Source organism: Tachyglossus aculeatus, chromosome 17 (assembly GCF_015852505.1).
Source record: "Tachyglossus aculeatus isolate mTacAcu1 chromosome 17, mTacAcu1.pri, whole genome shotgun sequence".
Lineage (NCBI taxonomy): Eukaryota > Metazoa > Chordata > Mammalia > Monotremata > Tachyglossidae > Tachyglossus > Tachyglossus aculeatus.
Window position 1 is genome coordinate 44,321,152 of NC_052082.1, and position 22,827 is coordinate 44,343,978.

A 22,827-nucleotide genomic window follows, 5' to 3' on the forward strand; every position below is an offset into this window, starting at 1 on the left:
TTTCCTCTTCTGTAATTTGGTGTGTGTATCAGTGCTGCAGGATTGCTTAGCACAGTTCTTCTGTCGGAGTGAACAATCTAAGATCTTCAGTTTAGTAGCCATTCATGTCATTGCAGCCAATTTGCCAGTGTGTTTTTATTTTCCCGCCCAAGACATGGAACAGGCTGTCACCTTTGTTGAAAATGTTACTAATGTTGTTCAAAGCAGCAGGAAAGAAGTAGATTGGCAGGTCGGATAACTATTGGGTCTATCAGCAAATCATATGAGGATTTGCATTAACTTGGGCAGATACCAATCTTTAAGGTGTTCCTTGCCCATTCGCTGTATGAACCGCCTGTGGCCTTGATTGAGAGAGCTAATGTTTGTGTCAGTTTCCTGCTACTGTCTCTGAAATATCTCACAAATATTGTGTCTTTTATCCAGTGGTCCCCCCTGGAAGTCCTGGGCCCATTACTCGACATGAATCCTATGACAGCTTAGCCTCTGATCACAGTGGACAGGAGGATGAAGAATGGCTTTCTCAGGTATGAACAGGCCTTGTTTATTTTGTTCTTAGAATAAAAGTGTTCCATTTCACCCCATTCGAGATTCCCAAGATGCAACCAACTTATGTTCCCAACTTGCACTTCCCAAGCGCTTAGTACAGTGCTCTGCACACAGTAAGCCCTCAATAAATACGATTGAATGAATGAATGAATGAACCAAATATGTTTTTGGCTAATAATTTCCCTCCCTTCCTTTCCCCTGGCCCCCTTGTTAAGTGATTACTATGTGCCAGACACTGAACTGAGCACTGGGGTAGACACAGTCCCTGTCCCACATGGGGCTCACAGTCTTAATCTCCACTTTACAGATGAGGTAACTGAGTCACAGGGAAGTTAAGTGACTTGCCCAAGGGCACACAACAGGCAAATGGTGGAGCTGGGATTAGAACCCAGGTCCTCAGATTCCTAGGCCCATGCTCTTTCCTCTAAGCCTCACAGCTTCATTCTCCAAGTAATTAATCAGTAGTATTTACACCCAAAATCTTCCATTTTCACTGAGCCTAAAATATGTGAAACGTAATTGACCTTGGAAAAACAGTGAAACCATTCAGCTTCTTTGGGAATTGTTCTGAGAACCAAATTTTCTTAAATATTGGGTTATTCTCATGGCAAGTTATCAGGATCCTAATAGTAGTAGTAGTAGTAGTAGCAGTAATAATAGAAATAGCATTAACAGCAGTAGTAGTAATAGTAGTAGTATTTATTAAACACCTACACTGTGAATCCCCATGTGGAATAGGGACTGTATCCAACCTGATTGTCTTGTATCTACCCCAGCACTTAGTACAGTGTCTGGCATATAGTAAGCACTTAACAAATATCGTTTAAAAACAAAAAAAACCCACTGAACTATGTGCTGGGAAAAAAATGTATGGGTGAGAATTAAACACACTCTTTGACCCTTACGGGGCTCCCAGTATGTGAATAAAGTGGAGAGCCAGGGGTTGGCAACTCAGAAAGGATGAAACACTCAAAAAACAAAAATAGCGAGAAAGACCAGGACATTGTTACAGGCAATTAGAGCAAGGGAATACTGGGGCTAAAGGAGCAGAGATTCAGACTCCTCATAGCCGAGAGTCCAACGGGTCACAAGCCAGGGCCACAGCTGCAGCCCCAGCCATCCCAACATTCAAAAGGCGGAGAAGGCCAAACACTGCTGTTGTTTCATCATCCATCCTGGACTGGAGCAGCGGGTAATCTGCAGTCCTGGTGGCCACGGGACAGCTTCTGTCCCTGGCAACCGACCTTAGCAATCTTACTCTTCTGAAGTAGGATCATATTTCAACATGCCTTTTCCACCACTGTTAAATCCCTTCCCAAGGCCCGGTAAGCCACCCTCATCACTGCCATAGGAAGATTTCAGAAGAAACCTCCTCAGACTCCTCCTCCTTCCTACAGGAAGGTGTTGTCCTCTTTTGGCACTTTGAGGCCAAATAGTCTCTGGCAACTTTGAAAATGATAAGGTCATCAGGTTTTTTATACCAAATGCCATTGTAGGTGTGCCTTTCTGGGTTTGACAGTGCATGATACCTGGCCTTAAGCACTCAGGAGAGTAAAGTGTAATAGAATTAGCAGACCCGTTCCTGGCCCAAAAAGGGCTCACATAAGTTACAAAGGAACCAGAAAAAGAGTGATATTTTCTCTTTGGAACAGTGAGGCACTCACCCTCTCTGAGCAAGGCCATTTAGATTAAGTCCAAAATGTATGTCTGTTTTTCAGAATTAAAATGCCGTTACGCACAGTAACACTGCCCTTCTCAATTAGAACAGGGGGTAATGTGTGCTGTCAGTGTGAAGTATACACAATATGTTTGTCGTGCACACAACAGGAGAGTGAACAGGAACATCTGGCCATCGCCTCAGTGAAATTGCACAGGCATCTGTTTACCTCTCGGCTCTGTGACACTGATGGTTTCAAGCCTAAAATACACAGACTGCTTTATCTGTGGCCTAATTTACACTGCGGCATAGAAGCTACTTGAAACGAACATCTCTGTAGTCAGTCTGAGCTTTATCTATGCCCCCTCAGGATTACTCACACTGTCTTGTAGTTGACCATCCAAAGATTTTCAGTAACATTTTATAAGAAGCACATCACCGAGGGTTTGGAATGATGATCGAGCGAAAGGCATTCTGAACGGAAAGTTATCCGTACAAGCAGTCAAGAGCACAAGGTATTTCATCTGATATACTCATAGAGAGAGAGGTAACAGTTGAGTACACTGAGACATATTGGATCTCCATCTTCAGTCTCCAGGATTGTTCAGCATGCCTGTGTGTGTTGGATTATGGATGGAAAGTTTTTACTGTTACTTGTCTGTTGTGTGGCCTTGGGCAAGTCACTTCACTTCTCTGTGCTTCAGATACCTCAGAGGAAAAATAGGGATTAAGACTGTGAACCCCAAGAGGGACAGGGACTGTGTCCAACCTGCTTTGCTTGCATCTACCCGAGTGCTTAGAGAAGAGCCTGACACATAGTAAGCGCTTAACAAATGCCACAGTTATTATTATTATCATCATGCCAATAATAATGATATTTATAAGTACCTTGCTATGTGCCAAGCACTGAACTAAGTGCCGGAATAGATATAAAACAATCAGGTTGGTCACAGTCCCTGTCCCACATGGGGCTCATGATGTAAGTAGGGGGAAGAACAGTGCTTGGCACATAGTAAACGCTTAACAAATACCATACTTAGTATTATTATTATTATTATTATTATTAACAGATATTTAATCCCTGTTTTTACAGATGAGGAAATTGAGGCACAGAAAAGTTACATGCCTTGGCCAAGAGCCAAGCTGAGAAGAAGCATGGCCTAGTGAATAGAGCTGGGGCCTGAAAGTCAGAAGGACCTGGGTTCTAATTCTGACTCTGCCACTTGTCTGCTGTGTGACCTTGGGCTGGACTTCTCTTTGCCTCAGTTTCCTCATCTGTAAAAAGGGATTAAGACTCTGAGCCTCACGTGGGACAGGGACTATGCCCAGGACTATGCCCAACCGAATTAGCTTGTATCTACCCCAGTGTTTAGTACAGTGCCTGGCACATAGTAAGTGCTTAACAAATACCATAAAAAAATTCCAGGATTAGAACCCAGGTCCTCTGACATCCAGGCCCATGCTCTTTCCACTGGGCCAACTGCTTCTTGAGCACAAATCATATCTGTTTATGATTATCATATCTCAAAACGCGAAATACAATAGTAAGTTTTATCTCCTTTCACTTTAGTGTCTCTGAGTCATAAAAATACTCTAAGTAAATACAATTAGTGATGCAAAAGCAGTGTTGGCATATTTTAGTCGTGGAAAGAGCCTCCACTTAGGTTTTATGAATCCTAATGTGATATAAAATTTGTAATGCTGTTCTCCTTTAGAGTGGTTGCTGTGTGATTTTTGAGAAGCATAGGGTAAATCTGGTAAAATTCAGTTGGAGGAAGAATAATTTTTCATCTTTCCTTGCACTTAGTTGACTCAGGACAATCTAAAGGTTTGCTGTGAATTTGGTCCTCAGTGAAGGAATTGTTTTTAATCTGTGGGTTGATAGTGTTCATTGAGAGCTCACAAGAGTTAGACTGTGGTGCAGATCATATGAAAGACAGCATCACTAAGGACTGATGTTTTGATTACTCAAGACCGGCAGCTGATAATATTCTCTTTTTAGGGTGTTCGGTTTGAATTTAACTTTGGTAGAATCCAGAGGAGGGATGAATCCTTGTGCAGGTTATAGTCTGTCTCTAGACTGGATAGCTTTTTCCCTGAGTTGAGCTCCCTATGGAAAGTGGGATTTAAATGAAGAAAGGGTGATGGTTTGGCGAAAGGCAAGAGGTAGGCTTGCCCACGGTTATGAGATACTGGAAGAAAAAGGTGGCATTGTTGCAACACACGTAATATGTTTCCATTGTATATGTTATCTGTGAGTGCTTTCATCCCCCATTACATTGTAAGTTCCTTGAGGACATAGGCTGTGTCTTTTACTTTTACTTTAAGAGAAGCAGTGTGGCCCAGTGGATAGAGCACGGGCCTGGAGTCCGAAGGACCCAGGTTCTAATCCCAGCTCCGCTGCATGTGACCTTGGACTAATCACTTCACTTCTGTGCCTGTCCCCTCATCCTTAAAATGGGGATTAAGACCATGAGCCCTATGTGGGACAGGGACTGTGACCAACCCTATTTGTTTGTGTCCACCCCGGCACTTAGAATGGTGCCTAGCATATAGTAAGTGCGTAACAAATACCACATTTATTATCATTATTATTACTACACTGCCCTGCTGACAGGACTAAGTCAAATACTAATGACGATGACAATCCCCAATCACCTTTCAGGTGGAAATTGTGACCCATACTGGACCCCACCGACGTCTATGGATGGGCCCACAGTTCCAGTTCAAAACCATCCATCCCTCAGGCCAAACCACCGTCATATCTTCCAGCTCTTCCGTGCTGCAGTCACATGGTCCAAGTGATACTCCACAGCCTCTCCTCGATTTTGATACAGACGACCTGGACCTCAATAGCCTCAGGTAAGTAGAGAGAGGGAAAATGGTTTGAGCACCGAGTTAACGCATTTCAGACTCGATGTGTCTGTCCTTCGCAGTTTGACTCTCCCCATCGAGTGCAAGACTAGAATGTTATTCGATTGCGAATATACAAATGACATGCATGTGCTGTGCATTTTGTCAGTCAGACAATCGTATTTATTGAGCCCTTACTGTGTGCAGAACACTATACTAAGCCCTTGGGAGAGTACACTAGAACAGTAAACAGACATATTCCCTGCCCACAGTGAGCTTAAAGCCTATGTAATTTTTATACCCTTAAAAGCTACATTCTGTCCCACCCTCAGCTAATCTTGAATAGGAAGTAGGAGTTGGGAAGAATAGATGGGAGGGGAAGAGTTGGGAAGAGTCGGGGACTGACACTGACAGAAAAAAAAGGGAGAGCAAGGCTCAAGACACCCAGATACCCATCACCACAGCATTTATGTACATATCTCTAAATTATATATTATAAATTACTTATTTATTCATATTAATGTCTGCTTCCCCCTCTAGATTGTAAACTCGTTATGGGCAGGGAATGTGTCTCCTAATTCTGCTGTATTGTACTCTCCCAAGTGCTTAGTACAGTGCTCTGCATATAGTAAGCACTCAATAAAGGTTGATCACCAGACATAAAGAAACACAGGCAACTCCATCTACCCATATCCTGTCATCCACTTACAACACCCCCATTTCCCCTTTTTCATTCATTCAGTCGTATTTATTGAGCACTTACTGTGTGCAGAGCACTGTACTAAGTGCTTTTAAATTCCAGGATCTAGAAGTCACAGAACTATCATTAACAATTTAATTACTGATCCCTCAGTTGAATGATCAAATACACCAGTAGTGGTTGAGGAAAATTGGGGATGTGGCAAAAGACAACAGGGGGATGAAAGGAGGGGAAAGCCAGCATGGACATTGGTGTGTGGGAGAATTGATAAGGTGGAGGAGCAACAAGTGTAGCCAGTGCTTAGAACAGTGCTTTGCATATAGTAAGCGCTTAATAAATTCCATTTAAAAAAAAGTATGGTTGTGGGGAAGTATGGGTTTCAGGTAGTGAGTGCGGAAGGAAAGGTGAGGTCAGCAAGGCGGGAGATGGAAAGGAGAAATTTGACTAGGAAAGGATTGCAGGAGGCAGGATAGAGGAAGAGGGAGAGAGTGTTGTGCATATATGATTTGTAGTGCATTAGGTAAAACTGTAACTTTGATTTTGGCTTTCATAGCATTCCTTTCCCCAGTAAGGTATGGATTTCATTGCATATATTTCACTGGGCTCCTAAAATTGTAATAGAAACTAACAGTTAGGATCCTATTCTTTCATTCAGTTGTATTTATTAATAATTATGGTATTTGTTAAGTGCTTACTATGTACCAAGCTCTGTTCTAATTGCTGGGGTAGAAACAAGGTAATCAGGTTGTCCCACGTGGAGCTCACAGTCTTAATCCCCATTTTACAGATGCGGTAACTGAGGCACAGAGAAAGTAAGTGGCTTGCCCAAGGTCACACAACTGACAAGTGGTGGAGCCGGGATTAGAGCCCACATCCTCCGACTCCCAAGCCTGGGCTCTTTCCACTAAGCCAATCTGCTTCTCACTTACTGAGCACTTACTGTGCTCACTTTTGAACACTTACTGTGTGCAGAGCACTGTACTAAGCTCTTGGGAGAGTACAACATAGCAATAAGCAGACACATTCCCTGCCCATTGTAAGCTTACAGTCTAGAGGGAGCCTATGGTCTAGAAATATATGACCAAAAAAAATCCCACTAGGATTTCTGGGAAATATACCAACAGACTCTAATGCTGCCTCTTTTACTCTTTCCCAGTCTGGTTGTAAACATCCCTACTGTTGAATGTTTCATAGTTATCTCAATCAGTATCAAGGAAAATTGTTCACAGTTTGGCAAGCGCTTAATACAGTGATGTGCACACAGTAAGCACTCAATAAATACGATTGAATAAATGAACTAATTTCTTCATCAATAAGTGGTTCCTAATAGCCTGAATTTCTTAGATCCACCTTACCTATTCCTGCCGATTCTTCCTTCCATTGCCTCTTGCTAGATAGCACCTCTTCTTTTAGAGTAGACGCCTGTAAATAGTTTAAGACTCTATTCCTCCGAACTCTGTCTCGACAGTGTCAACCAATACGTTGACATCGTTTTCATCATCATCAATCGTATTTATTGAGCACTTGCTGTGTGCAGAGCACTGTACTAAGCGCTTGGGAAGTACAAGTTGGCAAAACATAGAGATAGTCCCTACCCAACAGTGGGCTCACAGTCTAAAAGAATAATAATGACATTTATTAAGCGCTTACTATGTGCAAAGCACTGTTCTAAGCGCTGGGGGGGATACAAGGTGATCAGGTTGTCCCACGGAGGGCTCACATTCTTAATCCCCATTTTACAGATGAGGTAACTGAGGCACAAAGAAGATCAGGTTGTCCCACGGGGGGCTCACAATCTTAAACCCCATTTTGTTCTTTCTTGTTAGTTCACTAGCTATCTGCCACTGACTTCTTCCACAATGATACATCTCGAGTGCCCTCTCATGATGGCATTTTACTAAGCAGCATTCGATTGTCAGCTCTTTGAGGGCAGGCAGTGTGTCTTATACATCTATGCTATGTTTCCCAAGCATCTAGTGTAGCACTCTACATAAGTAGACACTTGTAAATGCTGTTGATTGTGATGATGATGATGATAGGCCTATGGCAGCACATTTTCAAGTCATGATCTTTCTTTGGTTTAAGGAACTTGCAAACTTTCCTTTGATCTTGTTGATGGATCTTTTCTGAACCGTCTTCTGATTGTTTTCAGAAGTCTGAGGTGTTCTGAAATCAGTATTCAGTGGGCTTCACCTGGCCCTGTCAGAGTTGTGGACAGCAGTACCATAGACTCTCGAGTTGGCCAAAGTAATCTTGGCATCTCTCGCTGCCGTATCACATTACAACTTATGATTCACTATCAGCCGTTGGGTTCTTTTTTCTCCCAGTGAATATTTGTATTTCCGATCGTATTTCCTGAAATGAAGTATTTGGGACATTTTGCCAAACTGTCTCATTTTATCATATCTTGCTCGGATTTCTAACCGTGCGGGTCTTTTTTTAACCTCTCTGGCATTGGCATCACCTTGTAATGACATTTTAACTATTTTTCATCTGCATCCTGCCTTCTCCTACTTTCAGACCACTAAAATGATGTGTTAGGGATAAAACATTTTGGAAGCAAAGCAACGGAAACATTTTCCTAACCACGTTTCTCTTATGTATTCACCCTAGGCTTTTTGTGTGTGCTTTTTTATTGTTGTTTCTTTTCAAAACATAGTTCCATGACTTTTTGGATGTTGGACTTATGGTGCAAAGCAGCACCATATCCAATTCTTCTGCTGATTTGCTCTTTCCCTCTTTCTAAAATTCAGAACTCATTTCTGTATTACTTAGCAAGTTAAAATGCCACCCGCTTGTTCGTGGAGGATAGTTCCATACCAGTTCACTCTTTAAAGGGGTCGGTGGATTGGAGCACTAAATGTGTTATTGTAATTGCGGTATATGTTAAGTGCTAACTAGACACCAAGCAGTGTGCTCAGCTCTGGGATAGGTACAGGGTAACCAGATCAGACAGGGTTCCTGTTCATTAGAGGGCTCAGAGTCTAAAGTGGAGGGTAGACAGTTGTTTAATCCCCATTTTATAGCTGAGGAAACAGAAAGGAAACGGACTTGCCCAAGATCACACATTAGGCAAGTGGTGAAGTCAGAATTAGAACCCGGGTCTCCTGACTTCCAGCCCTGAACTCTCTCTGGGTTGTTATTTTTTTCTTAATGATCATTTTTCCACTGAATTAAATGAGAAATTCTCACCTCAAAGTGCCTCGATGAACCTTTTTCCTTTCAACTCCTCTCCTTCCCTCATGTTTTTTTTAATTCTTGGTAAAAAAAAATCAATCGTATGATGGAAATATGTTTTTATCTGCCTCTTTGCCAACAGCAATAACATCTCAGTACAACAAAGTAAAAGCTGTTGCAGAAGTTGGTTGAGCCTTCTGTTTCTTCTTAAAGAATGACTCATACACTAAACAGAGGAGCATGTCTCATTTAACATTTCCCTGTCTTTTTCCAATTTACTTTGTGTATTGTTTCTTCTTGCCGCCCTCCATCTTCGTTTTTCAGACCTCTTCAAGTGGTCATCCCAACTGACTAGGAAAGGCTCTTCTTTCCCTACAGATTTTGGGGAAGTCCAGAATCAAAACCAATCCAAAACTTGTTCTAGACCAATTTTCCATGGCAATCAGGCAATAGAGAATTCATTGTTTTGGGAAATCAATCTATTAAGTGTGTAGCTGGTCCTTTTTTCTCCAGCAGGAATCCTGTATTTTTGAAACCCCCATTTCTTCTCAGTCTGCTTATTTTTGTTGTATATCCTCTTCTGCAGAGCCTCTACACTGGCCCCAACCCCAAAGTGTTCAGGCCCTCTGGCCTAATAGCATTTGGACTCTGTCCTAGACTAAATGCATTTTAAGTGCAAGGACAGTCTCTCCTCTACCCATTGTAATTGCTCCCCCAACCCCCTGGAATGGCCAAAGCAGTTCTTAACACCTCATGAGTGCTGAATAAACCCTGTTTGAACATGATGATATTCTGCCTCTTAAGATTCTCCCGGAAATGGGGAAGGGAACATGGTCTAGTGGAAAGAACACGGACCCAAGAGTCAAAGGACCTGGAATCAAAACCTGGCCCTGCCACATGTGTGCTGGGTGACCTTGGGTAGGTCACTTCAACTCTCTGTGCCTCAGTTACCTCATCCGTAAAGCGGAGATTAAGCCAGTGAGCCCCACGTGATTCATGGACTGTTTCCAACCTGATTAGCTTGTCACCACCCCAGTGGTTAGTACAATGCCTGGTACATTGCACTTAACAAGTAGCATTAAAAAAAAAAAGTTTGGGGGTTGGTGGGGGTTGAGGGGGGAAGGTATAGGACCTGAGCCATGTTTGCATTGAGGGCCACCCAATCTATCCACAAGATTTAAAACAGAATAATGGTTTAAACAAAGGAAGGAGCATGGGCCTGGGGGTCCAAGGACCTGGGGGGGGGGTCAAAGGACCTGGGTTCTAATCCTGGCTCTTCCTTTTGTCTGCTGTGTGACCTTGGGCATGTCACTTCACTTCTTTGTGCCTCAGTTACCTCATCTGTAAAATGGGCATGAAGACTTTGAGCTCCACTGGGGACATGGACTGTATCTAGCGTGGCTCAGTGGAAAGAGCACGGGCTTTGGAGTCAGAGGTCATGGGTTCAAATCCCGGCTCCGCCAATTGCCAGCTGTGTGACTTTGGGCAAGTCACTTCACTTCTCTGTGCCTCAGTTCCCTCACCTGTAAAATGGGGATTAAGACTGTGAGCCCCATGTGGGACAACCTGATCACCTTGTAACCTCCCCAGCGCTTAGAACAGTGCTTTGCACATAGTAAGTGCTTAATAAATGCCATCATTATTATTATTATTAGCTTGTACCCACCCCAGCGCTCAATGTGCAGTCACGGAAAAGTTCTAGTCCTTTGTCAAGTGCAGGGAGATCCAAGCTCTCAGGAAAATGCACTGTCTGTTTTGCCAACCAACACATTGATGATGGTGGTAGCCAGCACCTGCCCCCTCCCCCCACCGCCAAACTATCCCCCACAGGAGTTTCCAGTTAGGGCTAAAACCTCCATAAATGCTGGCTTCCTGGTCTGCTAGTTCTTTGAAGCCCATCTACACCCAGTTGTCATTGCCCCTCCCGCCACGCCCCCAGCACCCACGCAATAAAATTCCCATTCCAAGTTTAGTCCCTGTGCTTCAAATGAAAAGTTGGCATCTCCCATCATGACCAGAGATTGTGAAAGCTGGGATGATCTGAGAATTGTGTATTAACAGTTCCAACCGGACATGGTGTTTTCTTCATTACTTTCCCTCTCCATGCAACTCAACCACCACAGCTCCACTCTTCCCCTTCTTGTCTCAAACCTGTGAAATCAGATAAAAGGCCGAACTAGGAGGAGGGAAATCTGTTCTCTGGCCTTAGACACAAAGGCAGAGAAAAATAGCTCTCTTGCTTGGGTGATTTCCAAATAAATCGCCCTTTAATTGATTGGCTTTTCCCGAGCCCTTGATTTAGGTTGCGCCACAATGAGAGGTAGTTTCGAAACCAGTGACATATGTGATTTAAATTGCAGGATCCAGCCGGTCCGATCTGATCCAGTCAGCATGCCAGGGTCCTCCCGCCCAACTTCAGAACGCAGAGGGGTTTCCACGATGATTGATGCTGCCTCAGGTAGAAAACACATTTGAAAGATTGAGTTGATATTTTGTGATTTTGGGTTTTTTGGGCACACTTTGGAGGTTGGTTCTTTCTTTTTTCTTTTTAAACCTAATACAGGGTTCCATCCTACTTCGTTTGTCACTAAACAGTGCCATACATTTGAACATTCTTAAGTTCGGTGAATGACGCGGTGGCGTCAGCACTTGATTAAATGTAATGAACACAATATTGAGGGCTACAATGTTGATGACTTATTTTGCCTTTGATCATTCGAATGTGGAGTAGCAGCCTTGACATAGAACGTAAATACAATATATGGGTTCAATTTACTCAACCTGTTGAATATCAAAGTGCCTGATCTGTGAAAGCGGAGAGTGCACAAATGCTGAGGCCCAAATGCTTTTATTATTGAAAGCATAAAGTTTAGAAATTCATTACCTTAATTATATTCTATCAGAATTATTACTTTCCTACCCAGGACAAAACTGTTCATATATCATCAATGCCCTGGAATGACTTTTTGCCTCTGTAGAAACTAGTACCTGTTTTTCTGGAAGTAAGAACTGTTTTCAGCAATGCTGTTAAAAAACAACAAAAAATTCAATACTGGAAAGATTCCTTATCTCTTCAATACAGTGATGGAGGTTACTGTCAAACAAAAAGCCCAGTGTGAACGGTCAGTGTCTTGAATTTTGGTGCAGCTGTGGAGCATCTGAAGATTGCACACAGAAGGATTTTGTCAAATAAAATCTCTCACAAGTAGAATTATTAAACACACAGCATTAGTCAAACAGTTGAGTCAGAGAGGATTTTAATCTGTAGCGATTTGAAAATCCCTAGAGGCTGCTGATTGGATTGAGGTTTAAACTGTAAAAGGAAATGGTAACAAACACAGAAACTGATTTGAGAAGGTCACTTTTAAGGGAGTGAAGGTGAAGGCTCCTGTTTCTGACTCTTTTCTGCAGATCCGTTTTTTAAGTCTAGAGGGCTACCAAGGTTGCTGAGATTACTCAGAGCCTTTGGTTTCCTGATCGGAGGGTGGAGGGGGTGGAACGATGGCCTTTTTTCACCCAATCATGCTGGAGGCTGTGTCGTCACGTTCGTTGGAGGCCCTGATTTTGAACTTGGCAGCTGTGACTGTCTCTTTGTGATGAGCAAGCAAGTGTGCTCAAGCACACATGCAAATACACACGCACACACACCTGAGCGAGTGAGAGAGGACGATTTTTCTAGAGCTTTTCAGTTTGGATCTTTGGAGCTTCAGTTTGGAGCTTTCAGTTTGGTGTTCTCTGGATCTGAGAATACCAACAGGAGGCCACTGCTGGTCTGGGATTCACATTTGCCATTGCACATCTAGGAAATGAGGTATTTTAAATGAAAATATTTCATCCTGAGGCCACAATAACAGTCTCATTTGGTATTTTTTTAAAATTCTAAACAACCAGATTATTAAGGTTCTTGAGGAAAGTGGTTCCTGAGAGTGAGCAGAGGGAATGTGAGAAATATTTTTGCCGTGTGTGTTCATATTAAAGATTGCCATGGTCAGCCGTATAGGTTGAAGTAGTAAATGTTCCATATCTACCAAGAAACAGTCATTCCTCTTTAACTCATCATTTCATTGAAAACAAGGCAACAGTTTGCAGGAGAGATTTTGTAAGTGTTTTGTAATTTGGCCCCACGACCAGAAAATTTGGGTCGAATTTATGTATTTTTTCTTTTGATAAAAGGGATGAGAAGCTGTCAGGCTCTTGACAGTTCCATCAGGCTCATTGCAGGCCCAGTCAGGGTGTTTCACCAGGGCTCTGAGCTTTGAACTGGAGAGAAGTCAATCTTCTCCATTGAAAGGTCTCTTTATTAGCTGAGTCCTCTTGGTCGCCCAGGAAAACACTCTCTTTCATGACTGTGGTAGTTGTGTCCGATTTCCCGGAGTACTAGAAAAGTGTGCGCTCGACTGAGACAGAGAGCAGAGATGAACAGAAGGAGTGGGTGCCACATTCTTCAAAACTTAACTAACCATGGATAAGAGAGGTCACCGGATAAGAAAAGGTGCTTCTAAGCACTAGTTCCCTCCCCATCTTACTTACCTAAGAGGGGTTTTTAACTGGCTTGATACGTTGTGGAGCAAATCACATTAGACACAGTTTGGAAATTGTATGAGTTGGATTTTGCTGCGGCACTGAGGGACTCTAGCTATTTGATGTTGGGAGAACTATTACTGTAAAGGATTTGATTTTCTCATGATGTGAACAAGATTGATCCTAAATGGCTTAAGTTCTTAATGAAAACAAGTTTATTGGAAAATACCTTTTTGGGTTTCTCTTTTAGAAGGCTGTAAATTTTTATCGCCGCTCCTGAACCAGGAAGTGCTTCTTTAGTTATGACCCGTGCAGTAGAGTCTGCTGCACTTTATGAAGATGCTTATCTTGTTGTTTGATTGCCCATTGCTTAGAGATACAACCTTTGTGGCGCCTCCTCTTATCAGGCCCCATCGCTTTGACTTACCTTCAAACAATTTATAAGTTCGTGTTTATCATCCTTTTAATTGTTTGTACCTCACGTTTTATAGCTTTCCCCCCATCTTGGTGACAGCTTCTCCGTATGTGTCCAACTTGATGGCAGTATAAATATTTTTAATACGATTACTCTTCAGAGGTATGTAGACCAAAGTAGGCCGCAGCCCTAAACTGCGTAGTCTTGTCCCGTGGGTCCGGCATTTAAAAAATAATGTCACTTTAAGAATTGTTTGCTGAAGGTAGGGCTCTGAGGCCTGGATTTTATGTTTGAGATGATTCATAATTTTTAATTTGGCCAAGTAATTCCGAGTCGGAGCCGAAAGAAATGAGAGGTTCATTGTCATATCACTTTTGCTAAGGAACACCAGAAAACAAAATTACTGGTTTATTGTCTAAATTCTGATGAATTCTCTCACAGAGAATCACAGTCCCTGAAAACTTAAGAAAATTGTAACTTCAAAAATCGCTGAAACAAGGAAGAAAGGCCAAGTTCTCATCTTTGTAGATGATGACCAATTGTGTGTGTGTGTGTGTGTATGTTTTAGCTCCAGCAGGTCTGCAACAGCTTAACACTGCTGTCACTTGATGAGAGTGCTTTGTTCGTACAGCAACTGTTTGATCTTCCTCTTTAGTGATTCAGAAACAGTATCCTGTAAAAAGGTTTGGGGTTTTGATGATTGAGGAGATTCCACCCCGCCCCCCTGCCCCCATATTTAAGAGAAGAGGTCTAGGGATAGATGGAATCATAGAAATGAAGAGGATTGTAGGTACAATTGCCAGATAATTTGGACCACATAATAGTCCTGCGTTCAGAGCTTGGCCTAAGAATCCCTGAGCAGACGTGTCCGGTCGTCTCTCCATTCCTCAGATTTAAAGGAGTACTTCGAGGAGAGTGACCTTGTAGCCTCTCGCCCGGATACCTCCCATTATTGTTGGATAGACGTACCACTTGGGCCCAGAGATGTCTGAGAATTTTTATAGCTTGACCACTACCACTATCTGTGGCAATGCCCATCTTCGGGGGCATTAGCACCTCTGAAGAGAATGAGTCCCAGAAACCTTTATCGGGTTTGGGCCCTCTAAGCCCTCTGCTTGCTTTCTCTCCTCTCAGCCTGTTCCCCACCATTATTATAAAGACATAAGGCCGGGGTGAATAATTATTTAGGTCCACGGGCCTCTTAATGTTTCTTGCGTGCATCTGTGGCTGATAGTAGAGGTGGGGAGGGAGAGGTGGCTTAGATTAGGGGTCAGTTCGCTTCGGCCTGTGATGGTGGGCACCAGTTACAGTGGCACTCGTTAACTCCCAATGTCCTGCTGACCACCGAGTTGCAGTGGTCCAAGAAGTTGCTGGCAAATAGGAGCCAGAGGGGCTTCCTCAGAACCAGGAGGTAGTAAATTTTGAAAGCAGCCATGAGTTTTCCTCTTAAGAAATGGCTGACAAGGATGAGAGCATGGAAGAAGGGAGGGGAAGGGGAGAATTGGGGGAGATCCTACCTGATGGTTTCAATTCTGTCAGAAAGTAGTTGGCAAGGCCAACAGAGGTGAGAGAGGAAAGAGGGGGAGACTCTAGAACCAACAGTGAAATGTTTCATTCTGAGTAATGGGCTGAATCCTGTGGGAACTATATTTTGAACTACGACTCTACCAGTCCTGATGTATTAACACACATACGGTTTATGAATACTATTCAGTTTTGTAAACTTGTACGGTATTAGAATTTAGCAGTCTTGTCGGGTTAACGGGGGAAGGTTTATTTGAAACAAACCACCATTACAGACCCAGGTAAATGGAACCATCATAGAGAAGAAAAAAGCAGGTAGCCCGACACAAACCCCACATGGCTCACTGGCATGGTCAGAGAGGTTATCAGTGGAGGAAAAGCTGTTCTTTCAAAATGAGAGGCTAGGAAAAGAAATGCAAGGAAGCAGACCAAACAGAAGTAGGCTATTAGACAAGTAAAAAGGAGCATAAAAAGTTCTCCGTAGGCACTGCCTAAGGTAATAATAGAAGATTCTCCAGAAATATCAGAGAATTAGGGAATCAGTAAGGCCACTCAGGTGGATAAAAAGTGATTTGTAGGGATGAAAAGTAGGTAGTCGAGGTGCTCAATGAATTCTTTAGTTTGACCTCTACTGAGAAAGATAGAGGGATCCACACCCTAATTTGGGGGTTTTTTTGGAGCAATTGGGAACTGGATCCCATAGTGGTGGTCAAACCAAGTGTTTCAGAGCAAATTGATGAAATAGAAGAAAAAACTTCAGAGAGTTTAGCACCCATCCAGAAGTTCTGAAGCAATTTAGAGGGCAAACTGAAGAAGTCACGGATAAAATAACCTATATATGCAAACAGCTAGGTACCACAGGTCTGACAGATTGCAAAGTAATTCCCAACTACAAAAATAGTTTCAGAGGTGTTACTGGGTATTATAAACCAGCTAGTGTCACTTCTGAACCTGGCAAATTAGTAGAATTGACAAGTAAGCTTAGGATCAGTGAGCACTTTGAAAAACATCTGTTAGGGGAAAGACAACATGAATTCTGTGAGGGGAAATCATGCCTCACTAATCTGCTTTAGCTCTTTGAAGGGATCAATAAGCTTGTGAATAAAGTGGGGCCATTGTACATAATGATGTTGATTTTCAAATAGCCTCCGACGAGGTTCTAGACTAAATGTTTTTATGGAAACTAAGAATGATCTGTCATTGATTTAAAAAAACTGGTTAAAAGACCTAATAGAGGTAAATATGCACTTCTCAGAATGGAATAGTGTAAACAGTCAGGATCAGTGCTAGGTTTAACCACCTTCATTAGCGATCTGGAAAAGGGCATATGTGGTAAAATCTCGAAATTTGCAGCTGTTACAGAGCTCTTGCAGCATCTCGGTCAGGAATGACTGATGGGGACAGGAGAGAGAGTGAACTTGTAGTTGTGCTGTGTAAAACAACTATCACTATATCCAACCCATGAGACTCATCTGCCACTCTCCACAGGAGACTCCATCAGCCTCATTTTCATGCTACAGGTGTTTCGCATCCATTCTTCTGCAGGACCATTTCATTCATTCATCCTCATGACAAAGGGTCACATTGGTTGCTTATAACTGAGTTAAAATTTGGAGCAAATGCACCAAAGACAAGTTTCCTCTGCTAGAAGAGATGAACTGAGGTAGCTTCAGGAAAGGAAGCAGGGTGGCCTAGAGGGAAGAGCATGGGTCTGGGAATCAGAGTACATGAGTTCAAATCCTAGCACTGCTATTTGCCTTGGACAAGTCACTTTACTTCTCTGTGCCTCAGTTTCCTCCTCTGCAAAATGGGGATTAAATCCTACTCCCTCCTACTAGGCTTTTAGCCTCATATGGGACAGGGACAGTCTCCAACTTGATTATCTTGTGTCTCCCCCAAGGCTGAGAAGAGTTCTTGGCACATGGTAAGCACTTAACAAATATCATAATAACAGTAGTAATAATAATGATAAGAGTAATAATAGTAATAATAGGAGAGAGCACTTTTGGATGAGATGTGTTTATGGCAAGTAAATTAAGGCCCTGCCTTGGAAAGCTTAAAAGCTCTAGGAAGAAAGATAACAATATTCTCAATCTATAGACAAGACCCAGGATGACAAGGGAATACATCAGGAAATGGGCATGACTCTGTGGTGTATCTGAAGGAGGGGGAGATTCGGGGCCCCAGAATGTGTTGATATTGGCCAAAGAGGAAAGCTGACTTTTGCCAAGCCAAGCCATTGAAGTGGAAAAACTGCTTTTTAAGAAATGGGAAAGATAAATTATAGAAGTCAAATCCAAAACTGATGTGGTATAGTAAATTTGTCATAATGGTCATTTGCTCCATACAATTGCAAACTTTCTGTGCTTTTGGAATCTGGCCCAGCAGGCTGTGATTCTCTCCTTTCCTGCTACTGCCTTTCTCTCTCCCTCTCTCTCTCTCTCTCATGCACACACTTAGTACAGTGCTCTGCACGCAGTAAGAGCTCAATAAGTAAGATCAACTGACTCACCCTCTCTTTTCCTGTAATTATATTTATGCATGCATTCATACACAGGGATAGTTGCATATGCAGATTTGCCCACCCATTCTGACGGAGAGCCATCAAAATATGAAGCTGATATACAGCAAAATTTCAATTCCATGACCCCTCTGCCATTGGGCCTGATTCAAATTAATAATCTGGATCCATAGATACATTGACATAGATCCTAATTGCATACAAGTCCAAAAAGTGAAATAATAGTCATATAATGTGATTGAGTGTTAATACAGCAGGAGGTAATGTCCTTTAATGTTGCATCGCATTCCAGCTTCAAGCACACACAAAACAACCTAAAATGTTGCAAACAGGAACACAGTATATCACTATTTGCTGAACCCATAATGGTCCAGATAAACTAGAGATCAAGATAAACAGGAACTGGATAAATAAGGCTTTGCTGTGTGTGAGCAAATGTGGGTGTGTATAAACAAAGAGTGAAGACATCTTAAATTGTGTATGTGAGTCAAGTCCAAGTTAGAGGGCCCAGACTTCTCTATATACCAAGGGATGTATGCAGAACTCTGCTCTGTCCAAAGAGGCCCTTCCCTTTGGGTGTACATTGCTTTGGATCTCTAGGTGCCATATAAGATTGACACAGGAAAAAACATGTTTAACTGAATTGCAGTGTTGTCATAGCAACAAGGATGCTTGTGTTAGGGAAACAAACATCGTGAGTCAGTTTTTGGGGTGGGCAAAGTGAGGAGGGTCATCCAGGGCCACCAGTGTGAAAAGGCAGCCGTTTCCAGACCTTGCCCCGGCAAATGGCAGAGCATCGACTGCCTCTCCCTGATTTTCTCCCCTGCCCCGATGTGCCAGTGTTTGGCCATTGCTGACCTGCCTGCCTGCCTGTATTTCTGTGGTCCCCAGCTAGGGAGGCCAAGCTGGAAGGCATCAGGACGAGAAGCAGCCTGGTTTAATGGTTAGAGCACAGACCTGGGAGACAGAAAGCCCTGGCTGTAATCCCAGCTCCATCACGGGTCCGCTGTCTGACCTTGGGCAAGTCACTTCACTTCTCTGGACCTCAGTTATCTGTAAAATGAGGATTAAGTGTGAGAGCTTTTGTGAGCAGGAAATGTGTCTGTTGTACTCTCCCAAGTGCTTAGTGCAGTGCTTTGCACACAGTAAGCGCTCAATAAATATGATTGAATGAATGAATGATAGGGACTGCGTCCAACCTGCTTAACTTATACATCTACCCCAGCGTTTAGAACAGTTCTTGGCACATAATTAGCACTTAACAAGTACCATAATAATAATTATTATTATTATTAGTCATTCATTCATTATTATTATTACCTGCCATCCCCCTTCCTAGGCCAAGAATAGGTGGATTTGGAACTTGAGTTCCCCAGTGCTTAGTACAGTGCTCTGCACACAGTAAGCGCTCAATAAATACGATTGAATGAATGAATGAATGAGAGGAAGTGTTCTGAGGGATGGAAATACCAGAATGCCATGTGGTTCCCCCTCTTTAAGTCTCTCCCGGGTCCACTAGCTGCAAAAGTCTGGATTGTCCAGGCCTCCCTACCTTCCTGGGTGTGGTTACATGTGGGACCAAGGAGAGGTAGCCTAGTTTGGTGGATTTGAAGGAAACAGGCCTCAAGGGTGGGAACATCTGGGTGGTATTCCTAGTACTAACTGTCCAGTTGCTTGGTGCCCAGATGTCGGTCACTTGTCCTCTTAAAGAGCCTCAGAGCTCCTCAGATTTCTTGGTTGCTGCGTCTGTGAGAAGAGGATCCCCAACAAAGGTCTTGGGTCAGTTAATCTAAATTGTCGGGCTAAAGAGATTTTGAAGAATGAAAGCTGTTGAACTAAATGCCTTATATGCAGATAACAAATTATCATTCCCAAAGGCAATAAGAATCCACTCCATTCCTCTGAAATCTTCTAAATCTTGAGTTCCAGGAAAATCGTGTTTGTCCTTGTGACCGAGCGTAGCCCATTTGGGACAGTGGTGGACAGCTGGGAAAAACGATTGAAGTGAGAGAAGTATAGTAACCGAGTGTCAGAACTTCTTGTGAGAAAGGGGAAAGGGGGAACCCACTCTAGTATTAGACCTGGAAACAGGCAGGGCCATATAATACCTACAGCCAGAGGAATTTACTTCTATTGCTTCTAAAAGGGATAATTATCATTATTACTATATTTTTAAAGTGCTAACTATGTATTAAACACTGTTCTAAGTGCTGGGTAGATGCAAGCTAATCAGGTTGGACACAATCCATATCCCACAAGGGGCTCACAGTCTGAATCCCCATTTTACAGATGAGGTAACTGAGGCACAGAGAGGCCACACAGCAGACAAGTGGAGGGGGTGGGTTTAGAGCCCAGGTCCTTCTGTCTCCCAGGCCTGTGCTTTATCCACTAGGCTGTGATGCTTCCCAATTCAAACAATGGCTTGTAGTTGAGATATGAAAGCCTTTAGAAAGGGAATAGGAAACAAACAGCTTTGGGCCTCAAACATCATAGTTGATGGTTAGGAAATGGGGGTGGGGGTAGCTCAAATCTTCAGATTGAGCCTTCCCTTAGTAGGAAATTAGGAATGAGATATCTCAGAGTTGAGGAACCTGGAGACAACTGCATGTTTTGGCTTTGTCGGGGGAGAGTGACCTGCATTCTAAAATTTTCCCCTAGCAGAGATGCTCTGTCACCTGAATAGTAACTGTTAGCAGAGAGACGGGCCCCATTTCAAATCTCTGAGCCTTAACCTTGACCGTCTGTTTTCACGAGCCTTGCCCATATTTTCCTTTCTGAAAGATGTTAATTTTTAGGTCACAAGAAGAGTAAGTCCAAGGCAGGGCGAGAGACAGCAGGATTTCAGTCCAACATATTAGGGGGAGGAGCAGGAGGAGAGCATGCTTAATCTACCTCATTTTGGGGTCAATGAGGAGGGAAGACGAGTTCTCTTTCCAGTACTGTGACTGAAAAAGCTGAAGGCTAACAAGCCCGTTCCCTTGAACAAGGTCGTCTTCTAAAGGAAGTTAAGTCAAGTTAGAAGCATGTGTGAATTTCATATTCAGAGTGTTAAATTATCCCCCTGGGGTTCTTGTCCAAGCTTTAATCCTTTTCTGTGCTTCACAGAAAAGTGAGGTGGAAAGGAAGATGTGCGTGTCTGTGGCATCCCTATGTGTGAACTCTGGACCATGGAGGCCCAGGGGGGCTCTTGGCCCCCAACTGCTGATCCATCCCCCTGTTGGTCTTTTTGGACCTGGGTTTGTTGACCTTCAGCGCGCCATTGCAGACTGGTCTGTTTATGCAGCCTGTTGCCTGAGTGGGGGACAAGGCAGGGGGTTTAGAGTTTGTTTGAATCTGAGACGGGAAGTTCATTTGTCTTAGTGACTCGTGTGTCAAGTTGTTAGCGCTGCACAATTTTAAATCTTGTCCATAAGCCCGGGGGCTATTCCAATAGGCATGATTTGTGAAATGCAAAATGAAGAGCCCTTCCCGGCTGAGAGTGCAGGCTCCTCGGACTTCCCCTCCCCCTGTCCCATGAAGGTCATGGGACATGACCCCCGGGGAAAGGCCTGTCTGGGCAGAACGCCCTTTTCCCATTGGATATCACTAAGAGGAGAGCTGTCACAACAAACTCAAAGCAAATCATCCAAATCAAAGCTTCCTTGGCCAGAGAGGAACAGTAGCTTTTGTCTCTACTCTAAAAACTGCTCCCCTTTGAGATTTTGAAGCCCTATCCCCTGAGTCAGGACCTTTTTCTCCCTTGCAGATTGAGTGGAAAGAAAAAGGATCAGGCTCAGTTCTGGAGTAGATCTTTGAAGGCCTGGTGGACCCCTCTAGACTGTTTTTTGTTACCCTGCCTCTCCCCACTTCAGTCTGTACTTCACTCTGCTGCCTGGATTATTTTTGTGCAGAAATGCTCTGGGCATGTTATTCCTCTCCCCAAAAATCTCCAGTCGCTGCCTGTCAACCTACGAATCAAGCAAAAGCTCCTCACTTTCGGCTTCAAGGCTCTCCATCACCTCTTCCCCTCCTACCTCACCTCCCTTCTCTCCTTCTACAGCCCAGCCCGCACCCTCCCCTCCTCTACCGCTAACCTCCTCACTGTACCTCGTTCTCTCCTGCCCCGCCATCGACCCCCGGCCCACGTCCTTCCCCTGGCCTGGAATGCCCTCCCTCTGCCCCTCCGCCAAGCTGGCTCTCTTCCTCCCTTCAAAGCCCTACTGAGAGCTCATCTCCTCCAGGAGGCCTTCCAAGACTGAGCTCCCTTTTTCCTCTCCTCCTCCCCATCCCCCCACCCTACCTCTTTCCCCTCCCCACAGCACCTGTATATATATTTGTACAGATTTATTACTCTATTTATTTTACTTGTACATATTTACTATTGTATTTATTTTGTTAATGATTGTGCATAGAGCTTTAATTGTATTTGTTCTGATGATTTTGACACCTGTCTACATGTTTTGTTGTGTTGTCTGTCTCCCCCTTCTAGACTGTGAGCCCGTTGTTGGGTAGGGACCGTCTCTATATGTTGCCGACTTGTACTTCCCAAGCGCTTAATACAGTGCTCTGCACACAGTAAGCACTCAATAAATATGATTGAATGAATGAATATTCCCAAGTGCTTAGTACAGTGCTCTGCACACAGTAAGCTCTCAGTAAATAAGATTGATGGACTGACTGACTTACTAGATTGTAAGCTGGTTGTGGGCAGGGAACGTGTCTACCAATTCTGTTATATCATACTCTCCCAAGCACTTAGTACAGTGCTCGGCACTCAGTAAATACCATTGACTGTTTGGTTTGATTAGAAAGGATCTCTTCTTCCAAACACCTCAGCGCCTAGGGGGGAGATGTTGTGCATGAAGGAGCAGCGGGAGGATCATGCCCATTTCAGAGATGGGGGAACCTGCAGATTGAGGAGCATTGAGTAAGCT

General features: G+C 43.4%; 1 protein-coding gene across 7 annotated transcripts in view; it reads left to right on the forward strand.

The window, feature by feature from the left end:
- Positions 1–22,827, forward strand: part of BCAS3 (BCAS3 microtubule associated cell migration factor) — a 718,088-nt gene that overhangs the window by 386,941 nt on the left and 308,320 nt on the right. For all 7 annotated transcript variants that reach the window (XM_038758926.1, XM_038758927.1, XM_038758925.1 and 4 more), the window contains 3 exons: positions 424–524; positions 4,869–5,065; positions 11,294–11,391. In XM_038758926.1, coding sequence (XP_038614854.1) covers positions 424–524; positions 4,869–5,065; positions 11,294–11,391 — 396 coding nt within the window. The remainder of the gene's footprint in view (positions 1–423; positions 525–4,868; positions 5,066–11,293; positions 11,392–22,827) is intronic.